This window comes from Salvelinus fontinalis, chromosome 6 (assembly GCF_029448725.1).
Source record: "Salvelinus fontinalis isolate EN_2023a chromosome 6, ASM2944872v1, whole genome shotgun sequence".
NCBI lineage: Eukaryota > Metazoa > Chordata > Actinopteri > Salmoniformes > Salmonidae > Salvelinus > Salvelinus fontinalis.
This window is the reverse complement of record NC_074670.1, coordinates 321,131-345,240: the sequence shown is the minus strand read 5'-3', so window position 1 is coordinate 345,240 and position 24,110 is coordinate 321,131. Positions and strand designations below refer to the sequence as shown.

At 45.9% G+C, this 24,110-nt stretch overlaps 1 protein-coding gene and 1 pseudogene across 1 annotated transcript in view; one reads left to right on the top strand and one right to left on the bottom strand.

Annotated features, from left to right (window-relative positions):
* The window catches only part of LOC129856747 (collagen alpha-1(XIV) chain-like), a 194,571-nt pseudogene extending 182,729 nt beyond the window's left edge, over positions 1-11,842 (top strand).
* A 2,305-nt stretch (positions 11,843-14,147) lies between these two features.
* Positions 14,148-24,110, bottom strand: part of LOC129856836 (39S ribosomal protein L13, mitochondrial-like) — a 35,733-nt gene continuing 25,770 nt past the window's right edge. The window contains exon 7 of the mRNA XM_055924541.1: positions 14,148-14,390. Coding sequence (XP_055780516.1) covers positions 14,366-14,390 — 25 coding nt within the window. The 3' untranslated portion in view covers positions 14,148-14,365. The remainder of the gene's footprint in view (positions 14,391-24,110) is intronic.

The following is a 24,110-nucleotide window of genomic DNA, read 5'->3' as shown; positions in this document are numbered from 1 at the left end:
GGTACTGGACTGCTGTAGTAAAACAGGGCTGGGACTGGACTGCTGTAGTCAAACCGGGCTGGTACTGGACTGCTGTAGTCAAACTGGGCTGGGACTGGACTGCTGTAGTAAAACAGGGCTGGGACTGGACTGCTGTAGTCAAACTGGACTGGGACTGGACTGCTGTAGTAAAACAGGGCTGGGACTGGACTGCTGTAGTAAAACAGGGCTGGGACCAGGCTGCTGTAGTAAAACAGGGCTGGGACCAGGCCGCTGTAGTAAAACAGGGCTGGGACCAGGCTGCTGTAGTCAAACAGGACTGCTGTAGTCAAACTGGGCTGGGACTGGACTGCTGTAGTCAAACTGGACTGGGACTGGACTGCTGTAGTCAAACAGGACTGCTGTAGTCAAACAGGGCTGGGACTGGACTGCTGTAGTCAAACTGGACTGCTGTAGTCAAACTGGGCTGCTGTAGTTAAACAGGGCTGCTGTAGTCAAACTGGACTGGGACCAGGCTGCTGTAGTCAAACTGGGCTGGGACTGGACTGCTGTAGTCAAACCGGGCTGGTACTGGACTGCTGTAGTCAAACTGGGCTGGGACTGGACTGCTGTAGTAAAACAGGGCTGGGACTGGACTGCTGTAGTCAAACTGGACTGGGACTGGACTGCTGTAGTAAAACAGGGCTGGGACTGGACTGCTGTAGTAAAACAGGGCTGGGACCAGGCTGCTGTAGTAAAACAGGGCTGGGACCAGGCTGCTGTAGTCAAACAGGACTGCTGTAGTCAAACTGGGCTGGGACTGGACTGCTGTAGTCAAACTGGACTGGGACTGGACTGCTGTAGTCAAACAGGACTGCTGTAGTCAAACAGGGCTGGGACTGGACTGCTGTAGTCAAACTGGACTGCTGTAGTCAAACTGGGCTGCTGTAGTTAAACAGGGCTGCTGTAGTCAAACTGGACTGGGACCAGGCTGCTGTAGTCAAACTGGGCTGGGACTGGACTGATGTAGTCAAACAGGGCTGGGCTGAAGGACAGGCTTCTGTAGTGGAAACCTCAACAGAAGGAGGATAATAAATGAATCCAAACGGTCTGACCTGGGTTCAGGTCATTATTCTGAGGGAACCCACAGGTATTTATACACACTGCAGTCTGGACACTCAACAACCCACAGGTATTTATACACACTGCAGTCTGGACACTCAACAACCCACAGGTATTTATACACACTGCAGTCTGGACACTCAACAACCCACAGGTATTTATACACACTGCAGTCTGGACACTCAACAACCCACAGGTATTTATACACACTGCAGTCTGGACACTCAACAACCCACAGGTATTTATACACACTGCAGTCTGGACACTCAACAACCCACAGGTATTTATACACACTGCAGTCTGGACACTCAACAACACACAGGTATTTATACACACTGCAGTCTGGACACTCAACAACCCACAGGTATTTATACACACTGCAGTCTGGACACTCAACAACCCACAGGTATTTATACACACTGCAGTCTGGACACTCAACAACCCACAGGTATTTATACACACTGCAGTCTGGACACTCAACAACCCACAGGTATTTATACACACTGCAGTCTGGACACTCAACAACCCACAGGTATTTATACACACTGCAGTCTGGACACTCAACAACCCACAGGTATTTATACACACTGCAGTCTGGACACTCAACAACCCACAGGTATTTATACACACTGCAGTCTGGACACTCAACAGCACACAGACTATGTTACATCCTAGTTTGTCATTGCAGAAGTAACAGGGGGGACGATTCATAAAACATAGTTTTCATTATTTTATCTCTACAGTTTACAACATGGTCAGCCGTAGCAAGAGACTGGTTTTTGGTGTGTAGTTTGTCCCTTGTAGATCCTGTTACTTAACTGTGTATCTTGTCTCCACAGGTCTTCTAGGAGAGGGCCGTACAGGCAGCCAAGGCCCCGCCGGTAGACCAGGCAGCCAGGGCACCCCAGGACGACCGGGCACCCCTGGATCCACGGGCCCTACTGGCGCTGCTGGCTACTGCGACCAGAACTCCTGTTTGGGTTACAACGTTGGAGGTAACCACCATCAGAACACATAGATGTCACTATCTATAAGTTCTGGACACTGTAGGACTGAGATTCCTAGGAGGAACTGTGTTTTATACCACAGTAAATCTGATGGATACTGTGTATGGTTATGCACTGAGTGTACAAAACATTAAGAACACCTTCCTAGTATTGATGTTGCCCTCAGAACAGCCTCAGTTCATCGGGTCATGGACTCTACAAGGTGTCGAAAGCGTATCCACAGGAATGCTGGCCCATGTTGACTCCAATGCTTCCCACAGTTGTGTCAAGTTACCCCGTTCAAAGGCACTTAAATGTCTTTCCCATTCACCCTCTAAATGGAACACATACACAATCCATTTCTCAATTGTCTCAAGGCTTAAAAATCATAGTTTAACCTGTCTCCTCCCCTTCATCTACACTGATTGAAGTGGATTTAACAAAGTGACATCAATAAGGGATCATAGCTTTCACCTAGATTCACCTGGTCAGTCTGTGTTATGGAAAGAGCAGGTGTTCTTAATGTTTTGTACACTCAGTGTATACTGTTCCTGAATTCAATCAAAACAGAAATGTAGAAAGAGAGAGTAACAGTAACTGCTGTGTGTGTCAGATCTAGTCTTCTCTTCATCCTACGTTGCAGCAGAGCCATGTCATTCTAGTCAGCTGCTGTGTCCACACAGTATTTTGAAGGGACAATGAACCAGTGGTTAGTTAGTGTTCTTTTCATTAGATGAAATGAAAGACACTCGACGATGTTTATTGCAGATCATTTCAGGACATAAACAACTCCAGTGTCTGGCTCCGCCCCTGACTTTACAACTAGTAAAAGTGTTTTCCCAGTGACTGACTAACTGGCGACTGGTAAATCCTACACAGATTGACATTGTAATTGTCCCTATAAATTTCGTAAAGTATTTTAGAGCTATTGAAATGCTGTGTCGTGTGTTCTCGTGAGACGTTTTATACCCCATGCATGTTTAATATGACTGCCCATGTCCTTAGTTTATTTAACTAGCCAAGTCAGTTAAGAACAAATTCTTATTTATAATGACGGCCTAACCCCGACCAAACCCGCCCTATGGGACTCCCAATCACACCCAGATGTGATACAGCCTGGATTCGAACCAGGGACTGTAGTGACGCCTATTGCACTGAGATGCAGTGCCTTAGACCGCTGCGCCACTCGGGAGCCCACTTAGTGGGCCTGCTTTCCTTTTGACTGGTTATTACTTCACTGCTAACTTGGTCTAAACGGATATTAACACGAAGACAATTATGCTACAGCTGTTTTGATTGAATTCAGGCAGGGTATTTGTCATTGAACAATTGGTTCATTCTAACAGATGTGGTAAAAAATGGTGTTGTATCACTTTAAGAGGGGAGTGCCTCTTACAGCAATGTGTGGTGCGCATTTGACCTAAAATGCATCCCCACAACTTGTGCATGACTGAGTTCTATACTGTAAGTATACTGGATGAAAAAACCATGTATCCTGTGTGACTCTCATTTCACTGTTCTACATCTCTAAGACATTTTCTTCCATGAAGAGAACTAAAGATTAGATTACAGCACTATGTTGTGCCTGTACGTGTCTGCTTTCAGAGCTCTGATGAGCAGCTGCCATAACACAGCAGTCTGAGTCAGAGATACTGAGCAGCACAACCACTAGTGGGTCCATGTGGGATTTGGAATGGTAGCATGTTGGTGTTATGTGGTCTGGTATCTGTACTGACGTAAGGTACGTGTTTCTCTCTGTCTCGTCTGTTCTGGTTCTAACTCAAGGAGGACAAGAACAGGAATATGAGAATGACTACTGAGCAACATTCTCTTAGTTCCACACACCCTCCCTCCCTCCCTCCCTCCCTCTCTCTCCTCCCTCACTCCCTCCCTCTCCTCCCTCCCTCCCTCCCTCCCTCCCTTTCTTCCGCACAAAAAGAGACCATCAGACACAGTCTACTCCTCTCCCCTTATAAAGAGACCATCAGCCACCATCTCCTCTCCCCTCCCCTCATAAAGAGACCATCAGCCACCCTCTCCTCTCCTCTCCCCTCATAAAAAGACCATCAGCCACCCTCTCCTCTCCCCTCATAAAGAGACCATCAGCCACCCTCTCCTCTCCCCTCATAAAGAGACCATCAGCCACCCTCTCCTCTCCCCTCATAAAGAGATCATCAGCCACTCTATCCTCTCCCATTATAAAGAGACCATCAACCACCCTCTCCTCTCCCCTCATAAAGAGTCCATCAGCCACTCTCTCCTCTCCCCTCATAAAGAGACCATCAGCCACTCTCTCCTCTCCTCTCTCCTCATAAAGAGACCATCAGCCACCCTCTCCTCTCCCCTCATAAAGAGTCCATCAGCCACCCTCTCCTCTCCCCTCATAAAGAGTCCATCAGCCACCCTCTCCTCTCCCCTCATAAAGAGACCATCAGCCACGCTCTCCTCTCCCCTCATAAAGAGACCATCAGCCACCCTCTCCTCTCCCCTCATAAAGTCCATCAGCCACCCTCTCCTCTCCCCTCATAAAGAGACCATCAGCCACCCTCTCCTCTCCCCTCATAAAGAGACCATCAGCCACTCTATCCTCTCCCATTATAAAGAGACCATCAACCACCCTCTCCTCTCCCCTCATAAAGAGTCCATCAGCCACTCTCTCCTCTCCCCTCATAAAGAGACCATCAGCCACTCTCTCCTCTCCTCTCTCCTCATAAAGAGACCATCAGCCACCCTCTCCTCTCCCCTCATAAAGAGTCCATCAGCCACCCTCTCCTCTCCCCTTATAAAGAGACCATCAGCCACTCTCTCCTCTCCCCTCATAAAGAGACCATCAGCCACTCTCTCCTCTCCTCTCTCCTCATAGAGACCATCAGCCACCCTCTCCTCTCCCCTCATAAAGAGTCCATCAGCCACCCTCTCCTCTCCCCTTATAAAGAGACCATCAGCCACCCTCTCCTCTCCCCTCATAAAGAGACCATCAGCCACTCTCTCCTCTCCCCTCATAAAGAGTCCATCAGCCACCCTCTCCTCTCCCCTTATAAAGAGACCATCAGCCACCCTCTCCTCTCCCCTCATAAAGAGTCCATCAGCCACCCTCTCCTCTCCCATTATAAAGAGACCATCAGCCACCCTCTCCTCTCCCCTCATAAAGAGACCATCAGCCACTCTCTCCTCTCCTCTCTCCTCATAAAGAGACCATCAGCCACCCTCTCCTCTCCCCTCATAAAGAGTCCATCAGCCACCCTCTCCTCTCCCCTTATAAAGAGACCATCAGCCACTCTCTCCTCTCCTCTCCCCTCATAAAGAGACCATCAGCCACCCTCTCCTCTCCCCTTATAAAGAGTCCATCAGCCACCCTCTCCTCTCCCCTCATAAAGAGTCCATCAGCCACCCTCTCCTCTCCCCTCATAAAGAGACCATCAGCCACCCTCTCTTCTCCCCTCATAAAGAGACCATCAGCCACTCTCTCCTCTCCTCTCCCCTCATAAAAGAGACCATCAGCCACCATCTCCTCTCCTCTCCCCTCATAAAGAGACCATCAGCCACCCTCTCTTCTCCCCTCATAAAGAGACCATCAGCCACTCTCTCCTCTCCCCTCATAAAGAGTCCATCAGCCACCCTCTCCTCTCCCCTTATAAAGAGTCCATCAGCCACCCTCTCCTCTCCCCTCATAAAGAGTCCATCAGCCACTCTCTCCTCTCCCCTCATAAAGAGTCCATCAGCCACCCTCTCCTCTCATAAAGAGACCATCAGCCACTCTCTCCTCTCCCCTATAAAGAGTCCATCAGCCACCCTCTCCTCTCCCCTCATAAAGAGACCATCAGCCACCCTCTCCTCTCCCCTCATAAAGAGACCATCAGCCACCCTCTCCTCTCCCCTCATAAAGAGTCCATCAGCCACCCTCTCCTCTCCCCTCATAAAGAGACCATCAGCCACCCTCTCCTCTCCCCTCATAAAGAGACCATCAGCCACTCTATCCTCTCCCATTATAAAGAGACCATCAACCACCCTCTCCTCTCCCCTCATAAAGAGTCCATCAGCCACTCTCTCCTCTCCCCTCATAAAGAGACCATCAGCCACTCTCTCCTCTCCTCTCTCCTCATAAAGAGACCATCAGCCACCCTCTCCTCTCCCCTCATAAAGAGTCCATCAGCCACCCTCTCCTCTCCCCTTATAAAGAGACCATCAGCCACTCTCTCCTCTCCCCTCATAAAGAGACCATCAGCCACTCTCTCCTCTCCTCTCTCCTCATAGAGACCATCAGCCACCCTCTCCTCTCCCCTCAAAGAGTCCATCAGCCACCCTCTCCTCTCCCCTTATAAAGAGACCATCAGCCACCCTCTCCTCTCCCCTCATAAAGAGACCATCAGCCACTCTCTCCTCTCCCCTCATAAAGAGACCATCAGCCACTCTCTCCTCTCCTCTCTCCTCATAAAGAGACCATCAGCCACCCTCTCCTCTCCCCTCATAAAGAGTCCATCAGCCACCCTCTCCTCTCCCCTTATAAAGAGACCATCAGCCACCCTCTCCTCTCCCCTCATAAAGAGACCATCAGCCACTCTCTCCTCTCCCCTCATAAAGAGTCCATCAGCCACCCTCTCCTCTCCCCTTATAAAGAGACCATCAGCCACCCTCTCCTCTCCCCTCATAAAGAGTCCATCAGCCACCCTCTCCTCTCCCATTATAAAGAGACCATCAGCCACCCTCTCCTCTCCCCTCATAAAGAGACCATCAGCCACTCTCTCCTCTCCTCTCTCCTCATAAAGAGACCATCAGCCACCCTCTCCTCTCCCCTCATAAAGAGTCCATCAGCCACCCTCTCCTCTCCCCTTATAAAGAGACCATCAGCCACTCTCTCCTCTCCTCTCCCCTCATAAAGAGACCATCAGCCACCCTCTCCTCTCCCCTTATAAAGAGTCCATCAGCCACCCTCTCCTCTCCCCTCATAAAGAGTCCATCAGCCACCCTCTCCTCTCCCCTCATAAAGAGTCCATCAGCCACCCTCTCCTCTCCCCTCATAAAGAGTCCATCAGCCACCCTCTCCTCTCCCCTCATAAAGAGACCATCAGCCACTCTCTCCTCTCCCCTCATAAAGAGTCCATCAGCCACCCTCTCCTCTCCCCTTATAAAGAGTCCATCAGCCACCCTCTCCTCTCCCCTCATAAAGAGTCCATCAGCCACTCTCTCCTCTCCCCTCATAAAGAGTCCATCAGCCACCCTCTCCTCTCATAAAGAGACCATCAGCCACTCTCTCCTCTCCCCTTATAAAGAGTCCATCAGCCACCCTCTCCTCTCCCCTCATAAAGAGACCATCAGCCACCCTCTCCTCTCCCCTCATAAAGAGAGCATCAGCCACCCTCTCCTCTCCCCTTATAAAGAGACCATCAGCCACCCTCTCCTCTCCCCTCATAAAGAGACCATCAGCCACCCTCTCCTCTCCTCTCCCCTCATAAAGAGACCATCAGCCACCCTCTCCTCTCCCCTCATAAAGAGACCATCAGCCACCCTCTCCTCTCCCCTCATAAAGAGACCATCAGCCACCCTCTCCTCTCCCCTCATAAAGAGATCATCAGCCACTCTATCCTCTCCCATTATAAAGAGTCCATCAGCCACCCTCTCCTCTCCCATTATAAAGAGACCATCAGCCACCCTCTCCTCTCCCCTCATAAAGAGACCATCAGCCACCCTCTCCTCTCCCCTCATAAAGAGTCCATCAGCCACCCTCTCCTCTCCCCTCATAAAGAGACCATCAGCCACCCTCTCCTCTCCCCTATAAAGAGACCATCAGCCACCCTCTCCTCTCCCCTCATAAAGAGACCATCAGCCACCCTCTCCTCTCCCCTCATAAAGAGACCATCAGCCACCCTCTCCTCTCCCCTCATAAAGAGACCATCAGCCACCCTCTCCTCTCCCCTCATAAAGAGTCCATCAGCCACCCTCTCCTCTCCCCTCCCCTCATAAAGAGACCATCAGCCACCCTCTCCTCTCCTCTCCCCTCATAAAGAGACCATCAGCCACCCTCTCCTCTCCTCTCCCCTCATAAAGAGACCCTCTCTCCTCTCCCCTCATAAAGAGTCCATCAGCCACCCTCTCCTCTCATAAAGAGACCATCAGCCACTCTCTCCTCTCCCCTTATAAAGAGTCCATCAGCCACCCTCTCCTCTCCCCTCATAAAGAGACCATCAGCCACCCTCTCCTCTCCCCTCATAAAGAGAGCATCAGCCACCCTCTCCTCTCCCCTTATAAAGAGACCATCAGCCACCCTCTCCTCTCCCCTCATAAAGAGACCATCAGCCACCCTCTCCTCTCCCCTCATAAAGAGTCCATCAGCCACCCTCTCCTCTCCCCTCAAAGAGACCATCAGCCACCCTCTCCTCTCCCCTCATAAAGAGTCCATCAGCCACCCTCTCCTCTCCCCTCATAAAGAGACCATCAGCCACCCTCTCCTCTCCTCTCCCCTCATAAAGAGACCATCAGCCACCCTCTCCTCTCCCCTCATAAAGAGACCATCAGCCACCCTCTCCTCTCCCCTCATAAAGAGACCATCAGCCACCCTCTCCTCTCCCCTCATAAAGAGTCCATCAGCCACCCTCTCCTCTCCCCTCCCCTCATAAAGAGACCATCAGCCACCCTCTCCTCTCCTCTCCCCTCATAAAGAGACCATCAGCCACCCTCTCCTCTCCTCTCCCCTCATAAAGAGACCATCAGCCACCCTCTCCTCTCCCCTCATAAAGAGTCCATCAGCCACCCTCTCCTCTCCCCTCATAAAGAGACCATCAGCCACCCTCTCCTCTCCCCTCATAAAGAGACCATCAGCCACCCTCTCCTCTCCCCTCATAAAGAGACCATCAGCCACCCTCTCCTCTCCCCTCATAAAGAGACCATCAGCCACCCTCTCCTCTCCCCTCATAAAGAGACCATCAGCCACCCTCTCCTCTCCCCTCATAAAGAGACCATCAGCCACCCTCTCCTCTCCCCTCATAAAGAGTCCATCAGCCACCCTCTCCTCTCCCCTCATAAAGAGACCATCAGCCACCCTCTCCTCTCCCCTCATAAAGAGACCATCAGCCACCCTCTCCTCTCCCCACATAAATAGACCATCAGCCACCCTCTCCTCTCCCCTCATAAAGAGACCATCAGCCACCCTCTCCTCTCCCCTCATAAAGAGACCATCAGCCACCCTCTCCTCTCCCCACATAAATAGACCATCAGCCACCCTCTCCTCTCCCCACATAAATAGACCATCAGCCACCCTCTCCCCTCCCCACATAAATAGACCATCAGCCACCCTCTCCCCTCCCCACATAAATAGACCATCAGCCACCCTCTCCTCTCCCCTCATAAATAGACCATCAGCCACCCTCTCCTCTCCCCTCATAGAGACCATCAGCCACCCTCTCCTCTCCCCTCATAAAGAGACCATCAGCCACCCTCTCCTCTCCCCTCATAAAGAGACCATCAGCCACCCTCTCCTCTCCCCTCATAAATAGACCATCAGCCACCCTCTCCTCTCCCCTCATAAAGAGACCATCAGCCACCCTCTCCTCTCCCCTCATAAAGAGACCATCAGCCACCCTCTCCTCTCCCCTCATAAAGAGTCCATCAGCCACCCTCTCCTCTCCCCTCATAAATAGACCATCAGCCACCCTCTCCCCTCCCATCTTTTCTTCCCCACATAGAGACTATCACTACCCACCTCCCTTCACCCCTCACTACCTCTTGAGATCACCACCACTGTGTTCAAACACTCTCTTCCCTCTCCATCTATCTCTGCCTGTCATCAGACATTGCGTGTTGATCTTGCTACCCTCGCATCACATCACCCCGCTTGGAAAACAATCCATCTGGATTTTTCTAAAAGTCACGAATCAGAAGATATTGTTTCCTAGACAATGCTTTGCTCCAGCCACCCACCAGCCGCCATCTTCCTTCCTCCCTGTGTATATCTTCTCTCTCCTGATCAAGGCATCCTTGTGAATGACAAACACTAATCAGACTCCCACTTACTCCCACTGGTGTGGCTCACCCTCCCTCGTATACATCCACGGCTACACACTGTGTTCTTCTTTCTCACTGCACTAATATTGTGCCTGTGGCTCTCTGTCTGCTTTCTCCTGTACGTCATTCTGCTAACCCAGATGCTAACCCGGGCAACAAGCTAACAACCCCAGACAACAAGCTAACTTAGCGGTGGTGGTTTAGAAAGAGGTTGCTAGTGATGACACCCCATTGATCCAGATGTTCCTCACCATAGTACAACAACTCCCCCACACCAACTACCAAAACTATCACCCCACTGGCCGTTATGACCCCCGTGGAAATTACAACAACGATGAGGAAGATGAGGAGGAAGAGGACCCATTCGCTGGGTATAGAGGCTACCCCCCTCAGTACTACCAGCCCAATTACCCTCACCCCCCTGCACCCCAATCCCACTCCCAGGACACTGAGATAAGGTCCCCAGGGATAATGATGAGCCGTTTCTCCAGAGATGTGGTCACACAGAGAAGAGCCACCGCTAACACAGACCAGACTGGACAGACAGGACAGACTGGACAGAGGAGCGATGCTGCAGCAGATACTGACGGAGAGGTGGAGGTGATTGGAGAAGTCCAGACAGGACAGACTGGACAGAGGAGTGATGCACCAGCAGATACTGAAAGAGAGGTGGAGGTGATTGGAGAAGTCCAGACAGGACAGACAGTCCAACCACCTCTCTATGTCCCTGTGGGTTAATGAAGATGTCAAATATGTTGGGTATGCCTCAGTTGCCCCCCGTGTCGCTAGCCAGGGTCTCCTGTATGATAGCGCTGTCAGATTAGGATATCCGAAAAGTGCCTGATTTGTGTCAATGCTGGTGTGTGGGATGTAGGGGGACTGAGGAAGAGAAGCTATCCCCAGTGGTGTACATTCAAATCACTTACCTTTGTAGTGAAGTTGCATGCAGCCTTTGAGCCAGCGCATTGAGAATGACTGGACTGTGTCTTTGGGTTGATGTGTAATAAATCAAACATCTTTTTGTAATTTGACATAATGAATGGATGACATTTGTACCGGCTGTCAGCTCTTTATAACCATGTGTCATTTACATTATAGTGCTTCCATGTTGACTTTACCCTCTATCTTTAAGTTGTCAAGCCAGTTCTCACAATGATTTCTCACTATTTGTGTACAATGGCCTCTCTTCTTGATTTAATATGATACATTGTGACCTCTGTTGAAGCAGCTTTCCCCCCCCACTGTTATTGTACGATGAGGAAGTTGTTTTTTTAAGCATGCCTAAACATTGAGGAACCAAACTTCAACCACTGTCCTATCAAAGAAAACTACAGCTATTGTAAGACTCTCAAGCGTTCTCGTCCAATCGTACTGTTATCGCATTGTTAATCGACATGGACTTGGTCTTGTACGACTGGGTGTTAGTTACGCTTAATCTTGTCACAGGCAACGACAGAGAAGGTGCTAGAATGACTTGTGATGAGCTCCACAAATCTGAAGTTTAATGTTTTCCTTATTGCCTTTCCAATGTGTTGTTGTTATTATGATGATTATGCAACGTGGTGGCCGTCCACTGTGAGGAGAGTGTTGAATATAGTTAGGCCTGTGGTCTAATTTGTGTTTTTGGACAGAAATGGAATTCCCGAATGTAGAACTAACAGGTACCAGTGAAAAGTCTCATCAGACCAGACCACCAAACCTTTGAAACTGATTTAGGAAGTTATTTATTTATACTTTATTATTTGTTTTATAACCAATAAAACTGTAATACAACAGTGTTCTGTAGCTCGGTGTTTGATTAGTAGGGTCTGTTAGAACTAGGTATAAGTTCTGTTGTCTGATTGACATGTGACTCACTGTCCACCACAGTAGGGCCTGTGAGAACGAGGTATAAGTCAGTGGCGGTTGGTGCCGTTGAAGATGAGGGAGGACCATTTATTTTCTCATGAGCACAGCCTTATTTCTATTACAGCATATTGGATGACTCTCATCCATATTCCATTCACCCAGTTCAATGTAACAGTGATAGGTTAGGCTACTACATGATACTCTAATTGTTCCCTATACCCATCATGATGTTGATACAACATAGACTATGAATTAAAGATTACAACGTAGGGGCACACAGGTCGAGAGAAAATGTTTGGACGGACAGTGACAACATTCATTACCTCCTTGAACACTCTTGCCTACATCTAGCTGATCTAGGGTGTAATCATTAGACCAACAGTTGCAAACAAGAGTTTATATTGGACAAATTCAGGTATGTTTATCCCCGTTTCGAAACGTTTTTCCAACAGAATCGGTGGAATGAATAGACCGCTGTTCACATGTAAACACAGTTCATAGCAGCCACGTTGTATTCTCTCTCACGTCTACGCTCTCTCCTCCTCGCACCGTTTCCCTTCGTTTGGACTTCAATGTACAACACATCAACTGTATATGACCAGGCAAAAAAAAACTTTTCCAAGCCAAACCATGTCATAACTGCTGCACACAGCCTACATCGTTGCCACCGTATTAGCCAAAGTACCGTCCTCGTAAACAAAGCCAATAGAACTATTAGTAACGTGTTAGTACACCCGCTACAATCATGCAGTAACTTTACAGTATACAGTCAGTTAGTAGTTTAGCAGTTACACCCGCGGGCCCCGTTGGCAATACATTTGTAAAACCAAAAGTTTACTTTGACTTGGAAGAGTTCCAGTGTTGTGTGGGATAGTCATAGCCAGCTAGCTAACATAGCATCCCTCTGTTTGAGCAGGCTAAACTAGCTAGCTGCATTTGCTAGCTAAGTAAGTGAAACTAAAAAACACTCGCTCTCTTGCTTCTCTTACATTTTGGAAGAAATTAATTTGTTCAACTATTGTCTTTCTCTCTCTCTCTGAGTCAACTACTCACCATATTTTATGCACTGCAGTACTAGCTAGCTGTAGCTTATGCTTTCAGTACTAGATTTATTCTCTGATCCTTTGATTGGGTGAACAACATGTCAGTTCATCCTGCAAGAGCTCTGATAGGTTGGTGGACGTCCTTTGAAAGTTGTCATAATTGCTGTGTAAGTGTATGGAAGTGGGGTGAGAACTATGAGCCTCCTAGGTTTTGTATTGAAGTCAATGTACCCAGAGGAGGACGGAAGCTAGCTGTCCTCCGGCTACAGAGTGCTGCTGAGACTACTGTAGACCTTCATTGCAAAACAATGTGTTTTAATAAATGATTTTGTGACGTGAATATATTTAGCATAGTTTTATCTAAAAAAGGATTGACATTTTTGACATTACAATTGACATTTTTATGAAATTCACTGAGGAGGATGGTCCTCCTCTGAAGAGGCTCCACTGGTATAAGCTCCGTTGTCTCACTACAAACAACATGTTTCTTCTTTCAAAAGAACAGCAGGACTCCATCAACTGCTTCTCTAGAGGATGAGACATTCTCCCTGTAACAGACAAAATGGGTTGTCTTGACAGGTAAATCTGGCTTCATTTGAACAGGACCAGCACTTGAGTCCAGTCAACACAGTGTGTCAGACAGTGCTGCTGTCTGTGGTAAACACCAGTGAAGCCAAACTGTAAAACGTTGCCGACTCCCCAGTCTAAAAAGAGCCCAACCACTATAGTACCACGCTTACTGTTGAGGTCCATTTCCACATTAGTTTCCTGAGGGGCCACCAGACATCAAAAGGCTATGCTGGCATTATAAAAAGGTCTCGGAGGCATCTGAAATCAATTAAGGTCGAAGTGTGGTCGAATTAGAGGAGAGATCAGACCTCAGAAGAGACTGCAGAAATGGTCTGTGGCTGGTAGGCAAAGAATCTCCACTTTAATATTCTCTAAAATACAACAGAACGAAAGGCAGCTGACCGCAGCCGATGCCCGAGTCCCAACTGGCACCCTAGTCCCTGTATAGTGCACTAGTTTTGATCAGGGCCCTTTATTGGCCCTTTATTGGCCCCGGTCTAAAGTAGTACACTATACAGGGAATAGGGGACCGTTTGGGACTCACACAATTAATGCCATCTCACTTCAGCTGAGGTTGAATGAAACACACGAAAATCCATCCAAACTTTCACCACAGAGAGAATGAAATATACATCATGATTTATTCTCACGAAAAACAGAAAAAAAAACAGTTGACAAGAGAACTAGTTTATTTTGTACATTATTTGGGACAACATAAAAGGTTTTGTGGTGTGTACCCGTAAATGTCACCTGGATGTTCTAAACCAAAAGCCAGATGTAAATGTCAGGACTAGTAACAGGACAGAAGAAGAAGAAGCCCGGCAACAGCCTTCTGCTGGATCACTTCATCCTGTAGTCTTCAGGTCTGTAGATAGAACAACACGTACATTAGACATCAGTCATGTAGAACAACACGTACATTAGACATCAGTCATGTAGAACAACACGTACATTAGACATCAGTCATGTACAACAGCAACATACACCTCATCTCAATAGGAATCATCTGTATAATATAAGGTTGAATGAAATATCACCATGGTAGGTATCATGGATGCAATATGATCTGAAGACAGTTATTACTAAGAAAAGTAGCTCTACTATTCACAACAAACGACTTTATATTGTATTACATTAGTATGTGTTGATGGTATTAGATTGAGACTATGTCGAGTGCCTGGTGAGTGTTGACGTGATGTCAGTCAGTGAATATCAACTAGGTCTTTAATAAAAAAGGTCCAGGATTGGTTTGACCTTGAACATCACCCGAGGTCAATTACATCGCTGGAATTCCAGGCCCGAATGGACTCACTGATTGGTTCTTAAGATTAGATCAGTAAACAGAGAAACACATTTATCACAATACAGTGTCCTGACAGGACTATATGCTGATGACTGCTAGGGCTGACAGTGTCCTGACAGGACTATATGCTGATGACTGCTAGGGCTGACAGTGTCCTGACAGGACTATATACTGATGACTGCTAGGGCGGACAGTGTCCTGACAGGACTATATACTGATGACTGCTAGGGCGGACAGTGTCCTGACAGGACTATATGCTGATGACTGCTAGGGCTGACAGTGTCCTGACAGGACTATATACTGATGACTGCTAGGGCGGACAGTGTCCTGACAGGACTATATACTGATGACTGCTAGGGCGGACAGTGTCCTGACAGGACTATATACTGATGACTGCTAGGGCGGACAGTGTCCTGACAAGACTATATACTGATGACCGCTAGGGCGGACAGTGTCCTGACAAAACTACATAATGATGACTGCTAGGGCGGACAGTGTCCTGACAGGGCTATATACTGATGACTGCTAGGGTGGACAGTGTCCTGACAGGGCTATATTCTGATGACTGCTAGGGTGAGATACACTGATGAGCAGAGTACTATGGGAAATGTAGTTTACAAAGTGGAGTTGTTGCCTGAAACAGATTCCCATCGTTATAGACATGTTGACAGATAAATCACTGTTTTGTTTCCAAGTCTTGATAATTAAAATGTGTTCTATCATCAATTACATTTTGGTGTTATTGTCCCTTTGACGTTTTCTTTCTGTGGTGAATGTCGAGTGTCCCTTGAACACGGTGTTACTTTAAAGAAATGAAACTTGTAGCCTGCTCCCTATTTTAAACTGGAATCTGAAACCACCTGAGGTGACGTGTCACCCACCACACTATTCATCTCAACGTTTTCATGGGAAAGAAAAGGACAGTCTATGTTCAAGTCTTTGGCAAGGATTGTTAACAAGTTTCATAAAGTCTCCTCCTCCCTATTAAAAACAGCACTTCTCAGCTGCAGTAAAAAACACAGAAATAAATTAATAAAATACAGCTTTAGGACACATGTTCTGCTCTTACCTTGAATGACACGTTCCAAAAATGGCACCCTGTTCCCTTTATAAAGGGCCCAGGTCAAAAGTAGGGCACTACATAGGGAAAAGGGTGCGCTTTGGGACACAGCCTTTGTGTAATGTCATGAGAAAGGAAGGATTGGGACAATTAACTTGGGATTGATGACATGCGCACGCAAAGTGAGGGGAATTAAATAAAAGGCTACATTTCCTCACTGGATGGAAAACGTGAGGGTCGTGAGAAATGTCAATTTAATCTTCTTTTGGAAAAAAATATTTCTCGCTAACCCAAAAAATAAATTCCATGAATGTGATTAATTTGAGTGATCTGGGTTAGCTACAGGGTTAGTGTTGATTGAAATGTAGGCTACCTTATAAGTATGATACATATGTCTAGACGGGCTTTTCACCCGCTTCCCTTTTCACTTTGAATACATGTACATTCCAGACGGAAAGGCAATCAACTGGGGAAACACGTACGGGTAAAGATGTATCCTTTCTATAGTTAGTGACTGTACATCTGTGGGGCTCCTCGTTCCCTCCTATGCAGGGGGATGAAGGGATGAATAGAGGAGGGATGAAGGGATGAATAGAGGAGGGATGACGGGATGAATAGAGGAGGGATGAAGGAGCGAGTAGAGGGATGAAGGGGTGAATAGAGGAGGGTTGAGTAGAGGAGGGGTGAATAGAGGAGGGATGAATAGAGGAGGGATGAAGGAGCGAGTAGAGGGATGAAGGGGTGAATAGAGGAGGGATGAAGGGGTGAATAGAGGAGGGGTGAATAGAGGAGGGATGAATAGAGGAGGGATGAATAAAGGAGGGGTGAAGGAGCGAGTAGAGGGATGAAGGGGTGAATAGAGGAGGGGTGAATAGAGGAGGGATGAAGGGGTGAATAGATGAGGGATGAAGGGGTCAATAGATGAGGGATGAAGGAGCGAGTAGAGGGATGAAAGAGCGAGTAGAGGGATGAAGGGGTGAATAAAGGAGGGGTGAATAGAAGAGGGATGAAGGAGCGAGTAGAGGGATGAAGGGGTGAATAGAGGAGGGGTGAATAAAGGAGGGGTGAATAGAGGAGGGGTGAAGAGGAGGGGTGAATAGAGGAGGGATGAAGGAGCGAGTAGAGGGATGAAGGGGTGAATAGAGGAGGGGTGAATAAAGGAGGGGTGAATAGAGGAGGGGTGAATAGAGGAGGGATGAAGGAGCGAGTAGAGAGGTGAAGGGGTGAATAGAGGGGTGAATAAAGGAGGGGTGAATAGAGGGATGAATAGAGGAGGGGTGAATAAAGGAGGGGTGAATAGAGGAGGGGTGAAGAGGAGGGGTGAATAGAGGAGGGAGGAAGGAGCGAGTAGAGGGATGAAGGGGTGAATAGAGGGGTGAATAAAGGAGGGGTGAATAGAGGAGGGATGAATAGAGGAGGGATGAAGGAGCGAGTAAAGGGATGAAGGGGTGAATAGAGGAGGGGTGAATAGAGGAGGGATGAAGGGGTGAATAGAGGAGGGGTGAATAGAGGAGGGATGAATAGAGGAGGGATGAATAAAGGAGGGGTGAAGGAGCGAGTAGAGGGATGAAGGGGTGAATAGAGGAGGGGTGAATAGAGGAGGGGTGAATAGAGGAGGGGTGAATAGAGGAGGGATGAAGGAGCGAGTAGAGGGATGAAGGGGTGAATAGAGGAGGGGTGAATAAAGGAGGGGTGAATATAGGAGGGGTGAATAGAGAAGGGATGAAGGAGCGAGTAGAGGGATGAAGGGGTGAATAGAGGAGGGGTGAATAAAGGAGGGGTGAATAGAGAAGGGATGAAGGAGCGAGTAGAGGGATGAAGGGGTGAATAGAGGAGGGGTGAATAAAGGAGGGGTGAATAGAGGAGCGAGTAGAGGGATGAAGGGGTGAATAGAGGAGGGGTGAGTAGAGGAGGGGTGAATAGAGGAGGGATGAAGGGGTGAATAGAGGGGTGAAGGGATGAATAAAGGAGGGGTGAATAGATGAGGGATGAAGGGGTGAATAGAAGAGGGGTGAGTATATCTCACTATATCTCACCATGGATCAGACCTGGCTATATCTCACCATGGAGAAGACAGGCCAGAGTGGCCTATGGATCAGACCTGGCTATATCTCACCATGGAGAAGACAGGCCAGAGTGGCCTATGGATCAGACCTGGCTATATCTCACCATGGATCAGACCTGGCTATATCTCACCATGGATCAGACCTGGCTATATCTCACCATGGAGAAGACAGGCCAGAGTGGCCTATGGATCAGACCTGGCTATATCTCACCATGGATCAGACCTGGCTATATCTCACCATGGAGAAGACAGGCCAGAGTGGCCTATGGATCAGACCTGGCTATATCTCACCATGGATCAGACCTGGCTATATCTCACCATGGATCAGACCTGGCTATATCTCACCATGGATCAGACCTGGCTATATCTCACCATGGAGAAGACAGGCCAGAGTGGCCTATGGATCAGACCTGGCTATATCTCACCATGGAGAAGACAGGCCAGAGTGGCCTATGGATCAGACCTGGCTATATCTGACCATGGAGAAGACAGGCCAGAGTGGCCTATGGATCAGACCTGGCTATATCTCACCATGGAGAAGACAGGCCAGAGTGGCCTATGGATCAGACCTGGCTATATCTCACCATGGAGAAGACAGGCCAGAGTGGCCTATGGATCATATGGTTCAGGGCAGGTCTAGCTATCCATCCGTCAGTGAGGCAGCCTCCCTAGCTACAGTATAGCTCACAGTGGGTTAGAAATGAAGGCCACAGTATAGCAGCCTGTGGTTCAGGGCAGGTCTAGCTAACCATCCTTCACAGTGAGGTTACAGTATAGCAGCCTGTATTACAGGGCAGGTCTAGCTAGCCATCCTTCACAGTGAGGCAGGCTCCCTAGCTACAGTATAGCTCACAGTGGGTTAGAAATGAAGGCCACAGTATAACAGGCTATGTTTCAGGGCAGGGAGGCTGGCAGACCATCCCTCACAGTGACTGAGCCTGGCACCGTAGCCTTGGCTGGGCATTGTGCCTCACCACATTAACAAAAGTGGAAAAGTGCCACTGAATCAGGGGCAGGACTACTCACTGAGACACATCATACATCACCCCTGGAGGAGAATATAGTGGGCCTGGCTGTCTCAACCCGCCACGGACTACATGAGGTAAATACATATTTATGATAATGCCAATCCCATTTCTATTAGGCTTACAGGGGCTTGCAAATCTAACCAGACTATTTATTCAGAGATTGTGTACACTGAGCCACAGAGGCAGTCAGTGAGAATGTCTGAGCAAAAACCAGACACTATTCAGAGTGGATTCCACAAATCATAGAGCTTGTCTTAGCTTAGAGTAGATTCATCTCAGTCGATTGCAGAGGGATGACAATGAGACAAAATGCAACTAGGACATCAGCAGCATGATGCTATCCTAGCTATAGAACATCAACAACATGATGTTATCCTAGCTATAGAACTAGATCAACAACATGATGATATCCTAGCTATAGAACATCAACAACATGATGCTATCCTAGCTATAGAACTAGATCAACAACATGATGCTATCCTAGCTATAGAACTAGATCAACAACATGATGATATCCTAGCTATAGAACATCAGCAACATGATGCTATCCTAGCTATAGAACATCAACAGTATGATGCTATCCTAGCTATAGAACATCAACAACATGATGCTATCCTAGCTATAGAACATCAACAACATGATGTTATCCTAGCTATAGAACTAGATCAACAACATGATGCTATCCTAGCTATAGAACTAGATCAACAACATGATGCTATCCTAGCTATAGAACTAGATCAACAACATGATGCTATCCTAGCTATAGAACTAGATCAACAACATGATGCTATCCTAGCTATAGAACATCAACAACATGATGCTATCCTAGCTATAGAACATCAACAACATGATGCTATCCTAGCTATAGAACATCAACAACATGATGCTATCCTAGCTATAGAACTAGATCAACAACATGATGCTATCCTAGCTATAGAACATCAACAACATGATGCTATCCTAGCTATAGAACTAGATCAACAACATGATGCTATCCTAGCTATAGAACATCAACAACATGATGCTATCCTAGCTATAGAACTAGATCAACAACATGATGCTATCCTAGCTATAGAACATCAACAACATGATGCTATCCTAGCTATAGAACATCAACAACATGATGTTATCCTAGCTATAGAACTAGATCAACAACATGATGCTATCCTAGCTATAGAACATCAACAACATGATGCTATCCTAGCTATAGAACTAGATCAACAACATGATGCTATCCTAGTTATAGGACATCAACAACATGATGCTATCCTAGCTATAGAACATCAACAACATGATGCTATCCTAGCTATAGAACATCAACAACATGATGCTATCCTAGCTATAGGACATCAACAACATGATGATATCCTAGCTATAGAACATCAACAACATGATGCTATCCTAGCTATAGAACTAGATCAACAACATGATGCTATCCTAGCTATAGAACATCAACAACATGATGCTATCCTAGCTATAGAACTAGATCAACAACATGATGCTATCCTAGCTATAGGACATCAACAACATGATGCTATCCTAGCTATAGAACTAGATCAACAACATGATGCTATCCTAGCTATAGAACTAGATCAACAACATGATGCTATCCTAGCTATAGAACTAGATCAACAACATGATGCTATCCTAGCTATAGAACATCAACAACATAATGCTATCCTAGCTATAGAACTAGATCAACAACATGATGCTATCCTAGCTATAGAACTAGATCAACAACATGATGCTATCCTAGCTATAGAACTAGATCAACAACATGATGCTATCCTAGCTATAGAACTAGATCAACAACATGATGCTATCCTAGCTATAGAACATCAACAACATGATGCTATCCTAGCTATAGAACTAGATCAACAACATGATGCTATCCTAGCTATAGAACTAGATCAACAACATGATGCTATCCTAGCTATAGAACTAGATCAACAACATGATGCTATCCTAGCTATAGAACTAGATCAACAACATGATGCTATCCTAGCTATAGAACTAGATCAACAACATGATGCTATCCTAGCTATAGAACTAGATCAACAACATGATGCTATCCTAGCTATAGAACATCAACAACATGATGCTATCCTAGCTATAGAACTAGATCAACAACATGATGCTATCCTAGCTATAGAACATCAACAACATGATGCTATCCTAGCTATAGAACATCAACAACATGATGCTATCCTAGTTATAGAACTAGATCAACAACATGATGCTATCCTAGCTATAGAACTAGATCAACAACATGATGCTATCCTAGCTATAGAACATCAACAACATGATGCTATCCTAGCTATAGAACATCAACAACATGATGCTATCCTAGCTATAGAACTAGATCAACAACATGATGCTATCCTAGCTATAGAACTAGATCAACAACATGATGCTATCCTAGCTATAGAACATCAACAACATGATGCTATCCTAGCTATAGAACATCAACAACATAATGCTATCCTAGCTATAGAACTAGATCAACAACATGATGCTATCCTAGCTATAGAACTAGATCAACAACATGATGCTATCCTAGCTATAGGACATCAACAACATGATGCTATCCTAGCTATAGAACTAGATCAACAACATGATGCTATCCTAGCTATAGAACTAGATCAACAACATGATGCTATCCTAGCTATAGAACTAGATCAACAACATGATGCTATCCTAGCTATAGAACATCAACAACATGATGCTATCCTAGCTATAGAACATCAACAACATGATGCTATCCTAGCTATAGAACATCAACAACATGATGCTATCCTAGCTATAGAACTAGATCAACAACATGATGCTATCCTAGCTATAGAACTAGATCAACAACATGATGCTATCCTAGCTATAGGACATCAACAACATGATGCTATCCTAGCTATAGAACATCAACAACATGATGCTATCCTAGCTATAGAACATCAACAACATGATGCTATCCTAGCTATAGAACTAGATCAACAACATGATGCTATCCTAGCTATAGAACTAGATCAACAACATGATGCTATCCTAGCTATAGAACTAGATCAACAACATGATGCTATCCTAGCTATAGAACATCAACAACATGATGCTATCCTAGCTATAGAACTAGATCAACAACATGATGCTATCCTAGCTATAGAACATCAACAACATGATGCTATCCTAGCTATAGAACATCAACAACATGATGCTATCCTAGCTATAGAACTAGATCAACAACATGATGCTATCCTAGCTATAGAACTAGATCAACAACATGATGCTATCCTAGCTATAGAACATCAACAACATGATGCTATCCTAGCTATAGAACATCAACAACATGATGCTATCCTAGCTATAGGACATCAACAACATGATGCTATCCTAGCTATAGAACTAGATCAACAACATGATGCTATCCTGGCTATAGAACTAGATCAACAACATGATGCTATCCTAGCTATAGAACATCAACAACATGATGCTATCCTAGCTATAGAACATCAACAACATGATGCTATCCTAGCTATAGAACTAGATCAACAACATGATGCTATCCTAGCTATAGAACTAGATCAACAACATGATGCTATCCTAGCTATAGAACTAGATCAACAACATGATGCTATCCTAGCTATAGAACATCAACAACATGATGCAATCCTAGCTATAGAACATCAACAACATGATGCTATCCTAGCTATAGAACATCAACAACATGATGCTATCCTAGCTATAGAACTAGATCAACAACATGATGCTATCCTAGCTATAGAACATCAGCAGCATGATGCTATCCTAGCTATAGATCAACAACATGATGCTATCCTAGCTATAGAACTAGATCAACAACATGATGCTATCCTAGCTATAGAGCATCAACAACATGATGCTATCCTAGCTATAGAACTAGATCAACAACATGATGCTATCCTAGCTATAGAACATCAACAACATGATGCTATCCGAGCTATAGAACTAGATCAACAACATGATGCTATCCTAGCTATAGAACATCAACAACATGATGCTATCCTAGCTATAGAACTAGATCAACAACATGATGCTATCCTAGCTATAGAACATCAACAACATGATGCTATCCTAGCTATAGAACATCAACAACATGATGCTATCCTAGCTATAGAACTAGATCAACAACATGATGCTATCCTAGCTATAGAACTAGATCAACAACATGATGCTATCCTAGCTATAGAACATCAACAACATGATGCTATCCTAGCTATAGGACATCAACAACATGATGCTATCCTAGCTATAGAACTAGATCAACAACATGATGCTATCCTGGCTATAGAACTAGATCAACAACATGATGCTATCCTAGCTATAGAACATCAACAACATGATGCTATCCTAGCTATAGAACATCAACAACATGATGCTATCCTAGCTATAGAACATCAACAACATGATGCTATCCTAGCTATAGAACTAGATCAACAACATGATGCTATCCTAGCTATAGAACATCAACAGCATGATGCTATCCTAGCTATAGAACATCAACAACATGATGCTATCCTAGCTATAGAACTAGATCAACAACATGATGCTATCCTAGCTATAGAACTAGATCAACAACATGATGATATCCTAGCTATAGAACATCAACAACATGATGCTATCCTAGCTATAGAACTAGATCAACAACATGATGCTATCCTAGCTATAGAACATCAACAACATGATGCTATCCTAGCTATAGGACATCAACAACATGATGCTATCCTAGCTATAGAACTAGATCAACAACATGATGCTATCCTAGCTATAGAACTAGATCAACAACATGATGCTATCCTAGCTATAGAACATCAACAACATGATGCTATCCTAGCTATAGAACTAGATCAACAACATGATGCTATCCTAGCTATAGAACATCAACAACATGATGCTATCCTAGCTATAGAACTAGATCAACAACATGATGCTATCCTAGCTATAGAACATCAACAACATGATGCTATCCTAGCTATAGAACATCAACAACATGATGCTATCCTAGCTATAGAACATCAACAACATGATGCTATCCTAGCTATAGAACTAGATCAACAACATGATGCTATCCTAGCTATAGAACATCAACAGCATGATGCTAT